This window comes from Triticum aestivum, chromosome 7D, assembly GCF_018294505.1.
Source record: "Triticum aestivum cultivar Chinese Spring chromosome 7D, IWGSC CS RefSeq v2.1, whole genome shotgun sequence".
In the NCBI taxonomy this organism is placed as follows: Eukaryota; Viridiplantae; Streptophyta; class Magnoliopsida; order Poales; family Poaceae; genus Triticum; species Triticum aestivum.
Genome location: NC_057814.1, coordinates 641084618 through 641102888, shown reverse-complemented (window position 1 = coordinate 641102888; position 18271 = coordinate 641084618). Strand labels below are relative to the sequence as shown.

The following is an 18271-nucleotide window of genomic DNA, read 5'->3' as shown; positions in this document are numbered from 1 at the left end:
AGCGGGAGAGGAGGAGGAGGAACTGGAGGAGGGGGAAATAGTAGAAGGCATTCGGCAAGAGGAAAAGGAGGAGGAGGAACTGGAGGAGGGGGAAATAGTAGAAGGCATTCGGCAAGAGGAAAAGGAGGAGGAACTGGAAGATGGGGAAATAGTAGAAGGCATTCGGCAAGAGGAAAAGCAGGAGGAGGAACTGGAAGATGGGGAAATGGTAGAAGTCATTCGGTCTGGTAACACCATCTCAAGGTAATTATCCATGCCTGTGTTCTTCTGTTGTCAGTTGCCATATTAAATTTTCTTTTCGATTATATATTGCATTGCAGCAGACACTTGGTATTCACTTGTCCTTGTGGCCATGACAGCAGCACTCCAGCCGGTGTGGAAACACCTGATGTTATCGACCTTGGGAAGTCGTGGAGGGAGGAGCCCGAGAAGCAGGCAGAAAAGCCATTTTACCAGGTGATGTGAAGTGCTCTCTGTGTCCGAGAAAGCATGGTGCCGTTGATCATTAAGTTGTTGAAGTGCTCCCCGTTTGGGTTTGCTAGTCGTTGCTGATAATCGTCAATTTGCTGTTTCTTTCTTGCATGTGAAGATTCTTGAGCAGAAAGAAGGGAGGATGGCCTCTGCCGGGGCGCTGTACTTGTCGAGCCACAGGTATATTTGCATGCTTTCCTAACCCAGCCCTTATCATGCAATCCTCCCTTGATCCCCGCTTAGCTTTTGAAATGAAAACCATAAAAGTGACACGCCGCATGCACGCGCACTCTCGCTTTAATCACAGGTACGTGCTGGTGGGAGCGCAAGATAAACCGTCGACATCAACATCAACATCATCATCAGGCCCGAAAAGTAAAAGGGTGAGCAAAGTAGTGGAGTTCCCTCCCTCATCGTCTGTTATCGAAGCCCGGCCCGTTGCTTGCCTGACAGTTGAGGTTCTGACGTTTTTGCCTCTTGTTTCTTTCCTTTCCCTGTGCCGCTGTTGCTGCTGGTAAGAAACAGAGGCTTGAGAGAGTGGACGTCACGATTCACCCCGACCAGCTCGATGCCGTAGAAGACGCCCTGGCGGCCAAGTAAGAGCAGCGTCTCGCCACGGTCTCAGCGTGTTGTTTCATGCGGCAGAATGCATGCAGAGATGTCATATATGACGACCGGTGTTGCGTACGTCTTGGTGGTGACCATAGTGGGGTTGTGATCGGCAGGTACAGGGAGGTGTGGGGGGAGGAGAGCAAGGGCAAGGGGAAGATGAGGAGGAGGAAGCTGGTGGGCGGGGAAGGCAGCAGCTGGGTGTCGCCGGCGTCCTGGAAGACGGCGACCAAGAGGAAGAAGGTGGACCTTGAAGTTTTAGAAGAGGCGGCGGATGTGATGTGATTTTTTGTGTGTGGTCTGGAACTAGTAACTCACTGGAGGAGGTAGATTAGTGTGTCTGCTGATGATGCCCCGACGAACAGCTCCCGTTGCACGGTGGTGGAGAAGGTGTGTACGTGGTGCAGAGTGCAGACTACAGAGTAGCGCAGATGGAGTAGGGGTAGGAATTCAGTTTCTGATTGGCTGTCGGAGCCGGTGAAGATGGCTGCTGACTATTTTTTGTGCACAAACGAGCTAGTACTAACTCACTGGAGGAGACAGATGAGCACGAGCGTCTGTGATCACTTGCTGAGCAAAACCCGGTGAACCGCGTACGTATGTGCAGATGGTCGGAATGCAGTCTTTTGGTTGGGCATATGTGAATGGATCATCTGCAGCAACACCAAACCCATTGAACCGTGATGCTGTAGCCGCGTGTTGTTGGTACAGCATCGGATGCTTAAGCTGGGGTTGGCAGCTGGCCTACCCTACTGTACCCATGATGGTGGTGTCTGCTCCCTACACCCACTGATTGGTGTAGGAGTGTCCAAACTATTCCACTCTGGGTATAGATTGAGCACGAGCCCAACTACCCCAACTAGCTGAGACAGAGATTTGAGGGAAAGAGCAACGTCGACGGCTCACGGCTTGACACTTGGGAAGATAAGAGCAACTCCAACGGGCCGACCCAAACGGACGGCGATTTCGTCCGCTTTTTGTCCGTTTGGGTCGGCCGCCCGCCCGGCGTCTGTCCTGTTTTTGATATGGGTCGGCAATGCGCCCACCCATATGTGCAGGCGTGGCCGCCCAATTTTACATTGATTTGCATTCAAACATACTGTGAAATGAAAATGTTAACAAGCCAAATAGTCTGGCCGCCCAAATAAATGGTATAGTTTTACAAGTCAAATACAAATAAAAATGTTTCACATAATTTTGCAAACGAATAAAAGAAGATACATCTATTGGTTGCCAACATGAGTCCACACATGCTTAACCAAATCATTTTGCAGTTGCACGTGAGTTTCCCAATCACGCATGTCTTCATGAAACTGAGTAAACTGCCCAAATGTTGCCGCTACTCCATGCTCAGGCACAACATTCTCACCCTGAAACTGAAAGCCTTGATCGTACAGACGTTCCGGGCGCTCGTCTTCTACGATCATATTGTGCATGATCACACAAGCAGTCATCACCTCCCATTGTTTTTGCGTGCTCCAAGTATTAGCAGGATATCGAACGATGCCCCATCGAGATTGCAAAACACCAAAGGCACGCTCGACATCCTTCCTAGCACTCTCTTGCTATTGGGCAAATCTTTTCCTTTTCTCTCCGACAGGGTTGGGTATTGTCTTGACAATAGTGGTCCACTGAGGATAGATACCGTCACCCAAATAGTACCATTTGTCGTACTTGTGGCCGTTGACAATAAAGTTCACCGGTGGGCTGTTGCCTTCGGCAAGCCTAGCAAACACCGGCGAGCGCTGAAGCACGTTGATATCATTATGTGATCCAGCCATGCCAAAGAAAGAGTGCCAGATCCAGAGATCTTGAGACGCCACGGCCTCTAGTATGACAGTGCAATCCCTGACATGTCCCTTATACTGCCCTTGCCAAGCAGAAGGGCAGTTCTTCCACTCCCAGTGCATGCAGTCTATGCTGCCAAGCATCCCCGGGAAGCCCCTGCTGGCATTCATCGCCAGCAAACGGGCTGTATCTTCAGCTGTCGGCTCTCTCAAGTACTCAGGGCCAAACATAGCAATCACGGCCTTGCAGAACTTATACAGGGACTCTAGGCATGTAGACTCGCTCATACGGACGTACTCGTCAATGAGATCACCGGGCACTCCATATGCAAGCATTCGGATGGCGGCAGTGCATTTCTGATAAGAGGAGAAACCAATCTTGCCGACGGCATCCTCTTTGCACTCGAAGTAGTCATCATAGCCGACCACTCCCTCTCTAACACGGTTGAAAACATGCCTACTCATACGGAACCGGCAGCGGAATTTGTGATGTTTGAACAGCGGGTTTGTTGTATCAAAATAGTCCTTCCAGAGAAGGAAATGCCCGCTCTCTCGGTTGCGATTCAACGCCGGCAGGTGGCCCGGAATGGAGCCACGAAACAACGGCCGCTGGCTGTTGAGGTGGTGATGGACCAACACGGCAGCCAATATCTCCTCCTCGTCGTCGGATGACGAATCGTCGGAGTCGCAAAGGAAATTACGGAAAAAGAACTCGTCGGCGGAGTCCATTTTGTACCTTGGCAAACTGTCGAACAGCTTGCGGGCGTCGACGAAGGAGACGGCCGGCGAGGGGAGTCGCGGCGCCCACAGACCAGCTAGCTGCCCTGCCGGTGTCCGACGAGCGTGCCGGTCGGATGTGGCAGGGGCGGCGAGGCGGCTTCTTGGTCGTGGGCGGCTGTGCGGTGGGGGAAGCCGCGATGGGAAGCAATTTGCTCCCCGGCGGCAAAACGGCGGCGGAGGGCGACGGGGGGGAGGGGGCGGCGTTGCTGGGCGGATGTGTAGGCGGCGGCAGCTGGAAGAGTCGTCGGAAAAAATGGGCGGCGGCGTCGGCGACAGAGAAGGCGGGAAGGTTGCTTTGTTGGCCGCAGAGTGAGACGGGAGGCCAATGTGCCACAGACCAGCGGGCCCGGGGACAGAAGTAGGCGAGCGCGCATCCGTCGCGTGTCCGCGCCGACGCAAATCAGGCTCAAAAATGGGTCGCCCGCGAACGAAAAACGAACGTGCGTCCGTTTGGGTCGGCGCGTTGAGCCGCCTTTTCTGTCCGCGCCGACCCAAACGGACGGCCGCGGACGAAATGGGTCGCCCCATTGAAGTTGCTCTAAAGGTGCCCAACACCCGTTGAGACGAGACAAGTGGGCTGTTGGTTGATGGATGATTCATCCCACCCACCCAGTCCGAGTCCCAATATCATCTTGATGCACACACATCCACCCACCCAGGTTTTGTAGTCGGCAGGATTGCCATGTTGATACTGATCCCATCTTCATCTTTTGGCTTGTTTTTTTCTTCTTCTTTCCTTTCCACTATCAGTGGCCAACATCAATGTTCTCACCTTGTTAACAAAGTTAATCACGAAATGACCTTGTAGTCTCATCGCTGGTAATCGCGGATCAGCATTGTCGCAGGGGATATGTAGCCGGGCCCTGTACACACCGTTCGTCAAACCCCGAGAATTGGTTTCTCCCGAATCAGCATTGCACCAATGATCACCCATGACTTCTTTGTACCACTATGTGCCACAAAGGCCTTTAATTTGGTGGTCTTATTGGCGCATACCACGGTGGGGACTTTGATCGGGGTGAAGTCATAACAAGGTAGCCGTAGGGAAACCCGTGGCTAGATTGAATCCTTCATGATGGAAAATGCTCTCGCCTACTTGGCTAAACTAAGGACCTCAATGGTATAAATATGTAGATTTCCTACCTTTTTCATTCTTTTTTTTTTATCAATCACCAACCAAGACCAACCGGACACTACGCTGAGACGTGAGAACACCCGATCCCATTCCGACCTCATCAGCATTGTCAGCGGCGGTGATGGCCTGATTCCACGTGTAAATACATTTATTTCAGTAACAATTAATAGGGATGAGAGGAGGCACCAAGTTTCCCCCTCTAGATCAGATCAGACCACTGGACAAGACACGAGCATGTGGTGGCCTGATTCCACGTGTCAGCCAACCAACAAGGACGCGTCATGCATTAACGGGACACGTCACGCGTGGCACACAAAAAGCACTCGTCGTCGGCTCACACCGCCACTGACCCAACGGGACACCTGTCCCGCACCATCTCTCCCACTAATGAAAGCCTCCCTCCCAAATTAATCAAGTTCGGCCACCGACTGGGCCACTGGCAGGTGGGCCCGCCACGACAAACCCACCCACCCACGAGCAGGCAGGCAGTGGGAGTGGGATGCCGACCGACCGAAAAGCGACGGGCGTAGTACGAGGACGCCATTTGTTTAAGCCCATTTCGGAATAATGGGCCATTAGATTAGGCGCCTCCTTCTAGAACCCTCCAGAACCTTCCTTCCTCCACAGCGCCTCCCCGTCCCCCCAACTCCGGCGAGGAGCGCGCCCTCCTCTCCTCCTCCTCCGCGCTCCAGAGCCCCTCCCGTCTGGGTCAGGGGAGGCTGCCTGCACCAAGGGACGGCCGGCGGCGGCGGCGGCGCCGGGAGGGATGAAGTACCCGCCCATCCCGCCGCGCCGGGCCGCCTCCTGCGGCTGCGGCTACCTGGCCGCCTTCGTCGCCCTCATCGTCATCACCTCGCTCCAGATCCAGCACCACCACCTCAAGGCGAGCCCCCCACCACCTCTCCTTTCCATTTTTAGCTCCCCTGCCTGAATGAATGAGTGCCTGACTGACTGACACTCGAGCCCCGGCCTCTGTTCCTCCGCCAGGTGGATCTCGGGAGGTCCGACTACGCCGCGGCCACGGCCACGCAGCAGCGGAGCGGCGGCAAGGGGGCGGCGGCGGCCCGCTGGAACTGGAACCGGAGGACCGGCGCGGAGGGCCTGCCGCGCGGGATCGTCCAGACCAGCTCCGACATGTTCCTCCGCCCGCTCTGGGACCCCGCCGCCAACCGCGCCATCCCCAAGGTCCTCCGCTCCCCATCCTCCTCCTCCTCCGGCGCCCCACCTTTACTGTCACTGTCACTGTTACTCTTTTACAGTTGCTGTCATCAATAAAATTGGTTGGGCCTCTTATCTGAAACTGAACCACAGCGAATGGATGAATGAATGAAACTGTCCCCTTGCCGCAAGCCTTGGGGTTGCCTCAAGGCAACGCCAACCTGAGCTTTTAGTGTAGCAAACCGGTTAACTGAGCTCGACTCTGCTCTGGATCGTTTCCTTACAGTTACTGCGACTCATTATCAGTTGGTTTATTTACTTACTAGCTGCAAGTGAACCATGCTGAGTGAACGGATCAAAGTGTCCCCTTAGAACGCTGGCTCTCACTCACCTCTGCTCCAAGTGTAGTTAATGTACGGTGTTGCGGCTGGTTCTGTCAGTTCAGTTCACCTGTCTGTTTTGTCCCTGTCTCTGACGGTTGCTTTAGCGGAGATATCCCAGCGTCCTAGCATCATAATTCGCAGACCTCTAGGATCCGCAATTCTAGTTGCAAGCTCCTAGCAGGCGACCAACTCATTAGGCCATTCTGTTGCTAATATGTGCATACTACTTCTCACCCTTGCCTGCAGAATAAGAATGACAGACACAAAGCTCTCCTGGCGATGGCGGTCGGGATCTCGCAGATGCAGAATGTGGACGTGATGGCTCGTAAGGTCCGTCTTCTTCTTCTTCTTCTTCTTCTTCTTCTCGAGTTTGTCTCCTTTAACGCCAACTACTTTTGTAATTTCATAAGGGAAGGTTTTGTCTGTTCTGAGTTGATGCTCACCCTACTATTTGTTAACTGTTTTAGTTTCTGAATGAGAGCTACACGGTCATGCTGTTCCATTACGACGGGAACGTGGATGGGTGGCGTAGCCTTGAGTGGAGCGATAAGGCCATACACATAGTTGCGCCCAACCAAACTAAATGGTAAGCCCCAGGCGCAGATAGCTTGCTGTCTCTTTTACCTCGTTATGTATCACCTCACCCACATTTGGAATGAGCATATGTTCCTATGCAGGTGGTTTGCTAAGCGCTTTCTGCACCCTAGTGTTGTGGCTATCTACGATTTCATCTTTTTATGGGATGAAGACCTTGGAGTGGAAAATTTTGATCCGAGGAGGTATGGGACACACCATACTGTTTCATTTTGTTGAAATCGTCTTCTTTTTTAGTTCGCAAACGCTAATTTTTTGGATGGCCCGAGTAGTTATGAAGCAGCCATTTTGACACTGGTTCAGTTTCTTTCGCTCTAGCTGTACAATCTTGTTTGCGAGATATAATTGTTATTCTGCACAATTTTGGAGTATGCATTCAGCTTGAAACTCCTACTGGATTGATTTTTTTTGTTGACAATATACTTGGAGTAGATATTGACTTGCTTTGGTTATCATTGCTTTTGAGAATATATATCCTGCTGTGTTCCATTTTCTGTTGAAAAATGCCTTCTCATTTTTCATGTTGCCTGTTTAGGTATATTGATATAATGGTTTCCGAAGGCTTAGAAATCACACAACCTGCATTGGATCCTGATCTATCAACAGATATTCACCACCGGATCACAATCCGCAACAAGATGACAAAAGTGCATAGGTGCTTGTGACTTTCTAGTTCTCACATCTCAGAATATGAATTATTTTCTTAATCATTTTCGTATGAGCATTCGTTAACATTTTTAATTCTTCATTTCTTCTGCAGGAGAGTATATGACAATCGTTCAAGCATGAACTGTTCTGATGATAGTAAAGGACCTCCATGCACAGGGTAAAAATTGAAGCTTTGGCCTTGCATAGTAATTTTTGTGGCTATTCTAAATTATACTTGGCCATCGTAGTTTATTCTCTAGACCTCATATTTAGTATGTCCAATGATTCATACGTATTAAATTATGCTATACTTTATTCCTCTGTGATTGAAAAAGACAGTTACCTTACGGAGTTACGGTCATATTCTTTGAACCGATTTATGTTTTTTATCAGCTATTGTAGAACCAAAAATCAAAATGCTGCTTTGTTCGACAGCATTTTTTTGTGTGTGTGGTCAGCAAAGTAAAGTTACATCATCCAACTGATTGATTGTTGCGCAAATTCTGCTGATTTCGTTCTCATAAACTTAGCTCGATTGATTACTAGTATTGTAACTCAGCATTCTTTGATAGGTGGGTTGAGGGCATGGCACCAGTTTTTTCTCGTGCTGCCTGGAAATGTGTATGGCATCTAATACAGGTACGAATTCTGACAATCTAAACTACTTGATAATCCATTATATCGTATGATCTACTAAGTGTGACTGGAGGGTCATAACTCTTCATAGAACATCCAGTTTTAATGTCTTGAACTTGCAGAACGACTTGATTCATGGATGGGGCCTTGACATGAAGCTTGGTTATTGTGCCCAGGTACTTAAGATTGCCCAAATCCCATGGTGGTTTGCTCTGTTCAAGCTTTACAACCTATTTCACTTTTTTTTTGCATTTCAAGTACGCCATGCTATATGTTATTCACCATCAGGTCACTTTTATGAGCTGGATATTTTTTAATTATAAATGTGTAGCTTGTTAATATGCTCTTAGGAAGAGTACTCTGTTTTCAGTGTTTGGCACCTGTGGATCAAATTTAGCTATACATATCCTAACATAAGGATCAAATTTATGGGCCAACCATTACAAGATGGCTTTTAGTCCTCTAGCTGATAGTACTAATGACTTCTGTCTTGTTTTGTTCCATTATTTTATTGCGATGTGTTTTTATTGCGATGTGTTCTTCTGTCACTTTGCAGCTTAATTATTTCGGGTGTTTCAGCTATCATCTGTCAGATTAAGATGAATGCTTTATTAGGCATGAGTTTGTTGGAATGGCAAGTAACCAAAAAATACTGATGCATGTAATGCTTTGTGATTTCAGGGTGATCGAGCTGAGAAGGTCGGTGTAATTGACAGTGAGTATGTCGTCCATCAAGGGATACCATCATTAGGAGGACCATCAGATACCAGCAAGGTCTGTTTGTTTTCATACAGTATTTTTCATAAAATGACGTATATATTTTTGATGACAATGTGATTTGAAATGAAATTACAGAGAGAAAAAATGTCTCTTGTTTCTGGATTCATCTATAAGGTTACAAAATCTAAATTGCAACTAACTAACACACAGACTGAATCTTTTAATATGGTAATGGGGTATCAGTTCAGATATCTAACTCGATGGTCATCCTTCTATGCCTGCAAGATAACTACCAGTATTATCATCTGATCAACAGTTTCCTTTCTTGCTACAGTTACCTCGAAGATCTTTGGATTTACGGACACACGTGAGTATAACCTATTGTTCTCTTCCCTCTAAACCTAAATCAATATGTTTCTCCTACATATCTTCTAAAACGTCAATTGCACTCCTCTTATTTCAACCATCAGATTAGAAGACAGTCGTCAGCGGAGCTGGAGAAGTTCAAAGAGCGGTGGGAAAAAGCCGTAAGAGAAGATGACGAGTGGATGGATCCTTTTGACGCCTGATTACTTTGGAAGAAACACCTGACATGAAGATACAAGGCCCACCATACATGGGTGGATGCGTCCACATTCATCATGGCGGTTGGAGTCGAGATCATGTGGGCCTCATAGCGAAAACAGTTAGTTATATAGCCTTACAGGCATTTTGCTGACTAACACACACCACCCCGCCCTCAAGAGCTGGAAGAAGAAGCGGGAACGTCGTCGCGCTAATACACGGAGAAACCGAGCGAGAACCTGTATACTACCAGTGACCGACCGACACAGTATCTTGTAATCTTAATTCGATTCTCCAATCACCGAGGTTGTATAGTGACAAATGCATATATGTATGTGCAGTTATTTTTAGTAATAATAAGTATTTATAGTAGAAAGAAAAAGAAGTTTGTCTCATAGTCTGCTGCCATCTTGACAGTAAGCCATGCATGGTTAAGTCAGATGTAAGGCTGAGCAATATTTGGCAGAGCAATGTTTGGCAGAACAGGAGCAGCCTGCTGATAATTCTTGTGTTACTGGACCGAGGTTAGTTACTGGACCTGGTAGCTGTACTCCATGAGAGCTTATAAAGTGTCAAACTAACCATTTCCCTCTTTCTGAATTTGTCATCAAGGCTAGTTGCTATTTATGTTTCGTGAGTTTGTCATCAAGGCTTGATCATGTTGATATAGGGTACCTCCACATTGGGTTGTCGATGGCCAAGAGCGGCATCTGGAGCTACGGCGTGCTGCTCTACGAGCTCACCACCGGCCGTCTGCCCGTCGCCCCCTTGGGAGGACGGGCGAGCAGAAGCTGCTGGACTGGGTAATGGGTGAAGCCGTACATCTTCGACCAACCCCAACATGTTGAGGCACTACAATATCAGGCCAGTGGGGAACCCTTGTCTTGCCAAGATGGGCGGCGAAGCTACTCTAGTTAACTGAATTGCTTACACATTGCTGAACCCTAGCAGTATGTACCGGTGTTTTCAGTGATGCATTCCATCCAAAGGAGTAATAGTAGTGTGCAGTTTCAGTTGTAAGCGGAGATGATATATTATAAGTTGTTGTAGTCATAGATTATATCTGTGTCGTAATCCAAACAAAAGGATGCATCTACATCCATGTATCTAGTGAAAAAAAAGCTGCATCTGCCAAGCATAAGAGGAGATGATGTATGTCACAAGCACTTCGTCAACAAATGGATATATTCTTTTTCTGCATTGATCAAAGCTGCTGGCAAAGAACCCTGGAAATAAACAGAAAACACGGTCATGGAGCACCGGAGACCCCCTCTTGTAGGCAGCATCATCTGCCTCTAGGACTTGGCACTCGTAGCAATTTACAAATGGCCAAATAACAGCAACAAACAAGAGAGACTACATGGAAGTAAACATGCAAATTAACAGTAGCTAGAGACTGCAGTCTGCAGAACCCATCTCTAATATATACGAGGCAGGTCGGCCGGTGGACGACCCATCTACCCATCTAATATGAACACACTCGAGTTGCGCACACATGCCAAATCAACCAACATGTAGCTAGCATGCATGTGGGCTTTGAGGACATGAAAGGACCGGAGGCGAGACTCGGGTCAACGAGCCAAACGCAGACAATTGCTTCATGTATGTGTCACCCTTCCTTGCAATGATCAGCCAGAAGCAAAACAGAGTCCAATACGCAGCGGATCAAGCCCTACAATAATAGCAAGTGATGTGATGAGAAACCAACCCCTCTTGTTAATTAGAGATGCAACCAAAACATATATCTAGTTTCAGATGATCAATAGGATTATTCATATATTCATTCGGTCCAGATGTATACACAATTCTTGCTTTCAGGAGGACCGTATGCAGTGGCGGACCCAGGATGAAGGCCAGAGCCACACAAGGTAAATTAGAACATTCTCTTGTTAATTAGATGCAACGAAAACATATATCTAGTTTATCACCCAAGTTTATTGGGCCCACATACATGCTATACTAAAGGAGAACCCAGACGCACCCAGTGCCCTGTGTACCAAATGTATCTTCAAACTTCTCTAATCAAGTTAACTAACCACAAGGTTGCATTCAAGGACAGACATTTCACTGGGCATAAGCGTCAGCATGACATCGAAAACACATTGACTTTAATTTAAAGCTAATCACCTAGCAATTTTGGATGCTATACTAGCTAATACGTGCATCATACCGCAGTGTCGATCCTACCTATATATGGTGGTATGGACAACACAGGCAAAAATAGGAGCAAGCGTACCCCTTCAAATAGTTGGTGGAGACAAGGATGACGGGAAACCCGCATACAGTAGTTGGTTCTTCAATGGCATTATCCACCCAGTCTCACAGAACCACTCAAGCTTCATAGTCTGGAGATCCAGCGAAAAGCAGTCGGGCTCGGGCAATTCAAATGATGACTCCGGGCTGTCTGGATACCCATGTAGGAGTAAGTATCCCCCAGCTACACCAATGATGTCATAGGCGTAATCAAGGGATAATGGGACTACAGCCCCCATTAGCCACAGCCTTGGGTCATCCTCAATGCTCCCCGAAATGGAATACAAGAGGCGATTGTGGCTGACAGCAAACAACCCAAGCCTCCCTTGCCTTGCCTCCACAAAGGCCATCTGGTAATTACTCCAGGGACTAGGTGGGAGGTCGACGGAGGAGAACTCCATCGTGGCAATGTCGAGCATGAGCAACTTGCCGATCACAGGTATCGCCCAGCAGAAGCATCCGTGCGCGTGGTAGCGTTTTCCGAACGCAGTGGAGGATAGCGCAGCGTCTCTGATTCCTGCGACCAGAGTGCTCCAACCATCAAATGCGACGGCATGCCATTGTCCGGCATGGGGGCCAGATGAAGAGAAGACAAATATGACCAGCTGGGTCTGGTATTTGGCCAAGCACATGACTCTGAATCTGAAGGGAGCGTCGGCCGGCACCTCGTCCCCGCCGGCAGGAGCAAGGAAAGGCTCGCAGTAATAGACCAGATCGGACAGGTCCTGAGGGACGGGAGGTAGCAGTAGGTAGCGCCGGTGCAGCGGGTCGCACACGGCGACGTCCGTCACCAGGCAGCGGTCGTCGGGGGCGACGCAGAGGAGGGCGCGGCCGTCGCGGAAGTCGTGACGAATCCAGAGCTGCTCGCGGGAGGGGAGGAAGGAGCAGGAGAAGTCGGTGCCGGCGAGGGATCGGGCGGCGGCGGCGGAGGGGTGGGGCGGCTGGGCTGGGAGGAAGGGGTCGGAGAGTATACCCAGGAGAGGCGGCGGGTGGAGGGTGCGGAAGCGACGGAGGAAGGAGTGATCGGCTATGAGGCGACGGAGGGAGGGGCCGGCCATGGAGGCGCGGGCGAGGTCGGCGGCCGTGGTGAGGCGGAGAAGGATGTCCTCCGTCAGGTGGTCCGGGAGGGTCACCTGCGCCTCCATGAACGGCGAGGCGTCGGAGCTGCAGGGCGGAGCCGCCGGGGCATCGGGGAAGGGCGGCGCCGGCGACGCCATCGGGATGGGGTGGAGTGGAGTGGAACGGACGAGGGGAGGGGATTCTACTTTGGGGGTTTGGTTTCCCGTTTCTACTGGAGGAAAACGTATCTCCTGCTCGTGCTCCCATTTTGACGTCTCCTTCAACGTCAAGAAAAATGAAGCAAAAAATTCTATACTTGTTTTATAATAAAATCATGTACACTCTCTCTGTTGTCAAAGAACATATACTCCATACATTTCAAAACACAAGAAAAATTAATTTCTCGAGAAAACATTTCACGAACACATTCTTTGCCAAAATCAGAAAGAGCTGTCGGTGCAGCCGCCGCTGCCTCTGGCTCCTCTCCCCTAAAAGGTTAGGGTTCCTCCGCCTCCCGCCAGCACTGCCACCGGTCCGCCTCATCTCCAGTGGCCTTAGGGCCATGGGGGTGTGATGGATTCCGGCCCTTGCCGACGGGAGGGCTCCGTTTTAAGATATTTTCTTTGAGTTTTGTTTTAGTGCTTATGTCCTGTTCAGGAAGGCGAGACCGCAGCGTCTCTCTGAAGATGGAATAAGGTTCTCCCTGCCGCCTCTCCACATGCGCTGGTTGATGGACTAGGAGCGACATCTGTAGTTACGGCGTGCTGCTCTGCGAGCTCATCATCAGACACCAGCCCGTTGACAGGAACACTGGTCCGTACATCTTGAACCCACGCTAACAGGTTGGGGTTGGAGGGGCACTACGAGCAGAAATTTGTGCGGTGGGCACAAGGGAAAATCCTATTCGACGCACCTCGTGTCAAACTGTCGGTGAATCGCATAGGCGAGGCGACCTAGCGAGTGTCTTGGGCCAGTCCATCTGCAGCGTACGTACAACTTTCAGGTTCCGGTTATGGCAACCAGGTTTCCTAGCCGGTTTTTAATGGTTTTGGAAACCTTCTGGAAGGTTCCTAAATCAGTTTTTCCATTTCTCCTTTTTATTTTTTCTGTCCTTTTTCCTTTTTTCTGTTTCTTTCTTTTCTTTTATATTTTTTTCTTTTATCCTTTTCAAGTTAATTTCTTTTCTCAAAAAAACTCTGCAATTTAAAATGTTTGTATTTATTAAAAAAATATTTTTCAAGATTTTGTTTCGGCTTTCAATTTTTTTTTCAGAAATTCCATTTTTTAGTATTTTTAAATTTGTTCACTTCATTTCCAAAAATGCACATAAATTCATAAAGTTTAAAATTTCTAAAAATGTTTGCATTTCTTAATTTTGTTTACAAATTCAAAAAATATTTATCGATTTCAGAAAATGTTCCTGTTTCAAAAAATGTTCATGTGTCCAAAATTTGTTTGCAAATTCAGAACATGTTAGGGAAATTTCATAAAATGTTCGTGTTTTAAAAAACTTGTTCATTTTTTATAAAAATGTTCGCATTTTTAAATTTTTTTTCCTATTTTCAAAATTTATTCACAAATTCAAAAAGTACATGTTTTCGTAATTTGTTCACAAATTGAAAAAATGTTTGCGAGAATTTCATAAAATATTCGCGTTTGCAATTTTTTTTCCAGAAAATGATAGTGTTTTTTTATCTTGTTGCTGTTTTTAAAAATATTTGCATTTTGAAAAAGTTGTTCATAATTTCAAAAAATATTCCCGCTTTCAATTTTGTCCCTTCGTTTAAAAAAATGTTTCAGATTCTCAAAAAAATAATAATATTTGAGTCCTTTAAAAGTTTCTTAGCAAATTTTGAAAATGCTTGGCTTTCTAAATATATTTACTTTTATGAATAATAAACCACATATGAAATTTCAATAAACTTCATTTTCTTTTCCCGCGTATAGGTTATATTAACAGAGCTAGCATTTTGAGACAAGCAAGTAGATGAACACAGTGGCTAGCGAGGTGGTTCACTCACTTGAGGCCGTGTGTTTAATCCCCCACAGGCAACGTTTTTGGGAATATTTTGCGGGCTGTTCTCTAAATTTTGGCGTAGCTTAAAGGCCACTTTGCTAATTTTCCACTAGTGTTAGCTTGTCGAACTGGCTAGCTGCGTGGCCGTGTTTACTGCTGGTCGCCGGTTCGAATCCCACCTAGGGGCCGTGTTTTGTTGTTGATTTTTCATGGCGCGCTACCGTAAATGGACCAGCACAGGTCAGCTACTCCCTTAGCGAAGCATCGACTGTTTGCCGCATTAAGCGGCATATAGGAGGTCCCGGGCATAAGAACTGTTGCATGCTGGTAAAATGAGAATGAGAAACACCTAATTTAGTTCTGTTGCAATCATTTTAACTCAGCATGGGCAGCTTACATGTTGCAATCACTATCTAGTTTCTCTATTTTGGGCATTTCCAGCTACACTTGTTGTGAAAAAAAAGCTGAAGCAGGAAGCTGATCGGGTGTGTTTGGCTGCACCGCCTGTAATCGATAAGTTTGATGCCATGTTATCTAAAAGCAACACTTGCGCTCAAGAAGGGTTGACACGGCTCTGCTTTTATCCAGAATTTGCCTACAAGTTTGAACTTGGACACTTCATTTCCGGTGTCGGGTTGTTTGGATGTGGCTGTGTATGATGCTCAGGCGACGCGTAAGTGATGTGGCGCTGCAGCTCTGTATCGACGGGGGAGCGCGCTGCAGCAGCGGCCCAATTGCGTTCCTGGAACAATAAGGGGAAGATAAGGCTGCCGGGGTTTGTTTGAAGACGTTTTATATGTAGAGGGCAACATCAAGATGGCGCGGGAAGCCTTGTCATCGTGCATATCAGAGCTTGCAATGATGAACGTTGAGCGCCCATCATTTGTCAGCCAATGCATGGTTAAAATGTTCACATGAATTCCGTAACGATGCATCGTTACGGAAGATCAATACAAACACTGTAAGACGGACTCCAAAAAAATTCGATGCAAACAATACCCCATGGTTACATAAGCCAGCCCAGAACCTATTCCATCTTTCCTTTTCAATTTCTGGAAGAAACTGTCTCACAATTGATTGCTAGTTGCATAAGAAATAACTAGCAGATTGCCACTTTTACTTACTAGTACAACTGAATCTGCAGCAAGTAGTGACCAGTTTAATAAAGATAAAATGTATACGGGGTTACTATATTACTGATGTGGTCCATGAGTACAATGTAGCACATTACTGAGCGTCAAGATGAAATGAAACATACTCCCTCCGTCCCATAATATAAGAACATTTTTGACACTACACTAGTGTAAAAAACGTTCTTATATTATGGGACAGAGGGAGTACAAGTTAACGGAACAACAGGGCACTTACACGTGCTAGCCAGAATTAACACCATGTGCATACATATATACATACATACATACATGGTTCCATCCAGTCCACCAAATAAGAGGAACGAAGCAACTTAATCACTGCTGCTGCTAGGCACTCCATCAATTACCGGCTTGGCACTGCCTTATATGAGATGGATCAAGTCAACAACGATCCAAATGGAGTCGCTTGGTCCTGTACCCAGCAGATTAAGCCCTGCAATGATGATAACAGTGTGTGGTCAGAAACCAACCACTCTAGTTAATCAGGCGCAACAAAAATATATAATTTCAGATACTCAACAGGATACATTCATATACTTATTATACTGACAAAAATTCGTTTGGGCCTTCAAACTTATCTAATCAAGTTAATCAACCATGTAATTGCTGCTCAAGGATAAACTTCTCTGGTCAAGTTAAGCAACCATGTAAACAGTGTCAATCTGGATGCTATGGACACAAAAAATGACAGTAAGCCAAGGGACTAAATCCTCCTCAAATTATATCCAAGCCACAGCAAGTATCTACCCCAGCACCACCGGAGGTACCATACCAGTACTCTTTACGCAGGTGTGAAGCTATACTAATAATGTCTAGTAAGTGGAATGACACAAACTGCTAGTAGATTGGAGCTTATCATTGTTTATAAGCAGAATGGCCAACTAATAGAAGCACAAGGACATGCAAAATAGGAATCCATCATCAACACATAAAGTCATAAACTGCCCAGAATGACAGAGCACAGTACCACCAAACAAACTAACTAATACTTGCATCATATAGCAATGTCGACCCTCTAAACTGCATATGAACAATAGAGGCAAAAACTAGGAGCAAGCTTACCGTTTCAAATAGTTGGTGGAGACAAGTATGGCGGGAAGCCCGAATACAGTTGGCCCTGCAATGGCAGTATATCTCTATTCCGAGAGAAGCGCTCAAGCTCCATAGTGCGAAGATTCAGTGAAAAGCACCCCGGGTCTGGCACTTTACCCGGAGGGAACGAATCCGGGTTGTCTGTAACCAGATATAGGAGCAGGTACCCCCCAGCTACACCAATGATCTGATAGCAGTAATCATGGGACAATGTGACCACCTTTTTCTTTTGCCACTGCCCTGGGTTATCCCCAGTGCGAACCAAAATGGAATACCGGAGGCGAGGCACGAGGTGTGTGGGAACTTGGCTGAGAGCGAACATCCCAAGCCTCCCTTCGGTTGCTTCCACAAAGGCCACCTGGTGATTCATGAGATCAGGCGGAAGGTCGACGGAGGAGAACTCCGTGGTGCCTGTGTCGAGCAAGAGCAACTTGTTGATCGCACATATCGGCCAACAGAAGCACCCGCGCGCGTAGTAGCGCTTTCCGAACGCAACAGAGGATCGCACATGGACACTGACTCCTGCGAGGAGAGCGGTCCAGCCATCAAATGCGACGGTGCGCCATTGTCCGGCATGGGGACCTGATGAAGAGTGGACGTAGAGGACCAAGCGGGTCTGGTACTGGGCCAAGCACATGAGGAGGGAGCGCCCGCAGCAGTGTCATCAGCGCCCTCGTCCCCGCCGGCGGGAGCAAGGAAAGGATCCAAGTGAAAGACCAGATCGGGCAGGCGGGGGACGGGGGGTAGCAGGAGGTAGCGCCGGTGCAGCGGATCGCAGACGGCGACGTCCCTCGCCAGGCAGTGGTCGTCGGTGGCGGTGCAGAGGAGGGCGCGGCCGTCGCGGAAGTCGTGGAGAATCCAGGTCCGGTCGCGGGAGGGGAGGAAGGAGCAGGAGAAGTCGGTGCCGGCGAGGGTTCGCGCGGCGGCGGCGGAGGGGTGGGGCGGCTGGGCTGGGAAGAAGGGATCCGAGAGTATACCCAGGAGAGGCGGCGGGTGGAGGGTGCGGAAGCGACGGAGGAAGGAGTGGTCGGCGACGATGCGGCGGAGGGAGGGCCCGGCCATGGAGGCGCGGGCGAGGTCGGCGGCCGTGGTGAGGCGCAGCAGGATGTCCTCCGTGAGGTGGTCCGGGAGGCTCGCCTGCGCCTCCATGGCCGGCGAGGCGTCGGGGCTGCAGGGCGGCGCCGGCCACGCCATTGTGGTGGAGTGGAGTGGGG

The 18271-nt window shown here is 48.3% G+C and overlaps 2 protein-coding genes and 2 pseudogenes across 2 annotated transcripts; 2 read left to right on the top strand and 2 right to left on the bottom strand.

The window, feature by feature from the left end:
• LOC123169392 (splicing factor 3B subunit 2-like) overlaps positions 1-1676 on the top strand; it is a 6906-nt pseudogene extending 5230 nt beyond the window's left edge.
• Positions 1677-5295: 3619 nt separating this feature from the next.
• LOC123169394 (uncharacterized) lies at positions 5296-10006 on the top strand. The gene is made up of 12 exons (XM_044587234.1): positions 5296-5665; positions 5770-5967; positions 6570-6653; positions 6791-6909; positions 7001-7102; positions 7453-7572; positions 7678-7743; positions 8138-8204; positions 8324-8377; positions 8883-8975; positions 9256-9288; positions 9392-10006. The coding sequence occupies exons 1-12, from the start codon at positions 5549-5551 to the stop codon at positions 9488-9490; spliced, it is 1152 nt and encodes a 383-aa protein (XP_044443169.1). The 5' UTR covers positions 5296-5548; the 3' UTR covers positions 9491-10006.
• A 646-nt stretch (positions 10007-10652) lies between these two features.
• LOC123169393 (uncharacterized) lies at positions 10653-13020 on the bottom strand. The gene is made up of 2 exons (XM_044587233.1): positions 11722-13020; positions 10653-11157 (listed from the first exon to the last, which is right to left on the bottom strand). The coding sequence occupies exon 1, from the start codon at positions 12953-12955 to the stop codon at positions 11726-11728; it is 1230 nt and encodes a 409-aa protein (XP_044443168.1). The 5' UTR covers positions 12956-13020; the 3' UTR covers positions 10653-11157; positions 11722-11725.
• A 2957-nt stretch (positions 13021-15977) lies between these two features.
• On the bottom strand, positions 15978-18265 carry LOC123165919 (uncharacterized; annotated as a pseudogene).
• Positions 18266-18271: the final 6 nt, after the last annotated feature.

Bases quoted from the DNA above. Each gene is read 5' to 3' on its own strand.
- LOC123169394 (XM_044587234.1), top strand. From the start codon at position 5,549: ATGAAGTACCCGCCCATCCCGCCGCGCCGGGCCGCCTCCTGCGGCTGC. The intron at 7,103-7,452 runs GTATGGGACACA...TTGCCTGTTTAG, and splicing joins GAAAATTTTGATCCGAGGAG to GTATATTGATATAATGGTTT. The intron at 8,378-8,882 runs GTACTTAAGATT...TTGTGATTTCAG, and splicing joins AGCTTGGTTATTGTGCCCAG to GGTGATCGAGCTGAGAAGGT.
- LOC123169393 (XM_044587233.1), bottom strand. From the start codon at position 12,955: ATGGCGTCGCCGGCGCCGCCCTTCCCCGATGCCCCGGCGGCTCCGCCC.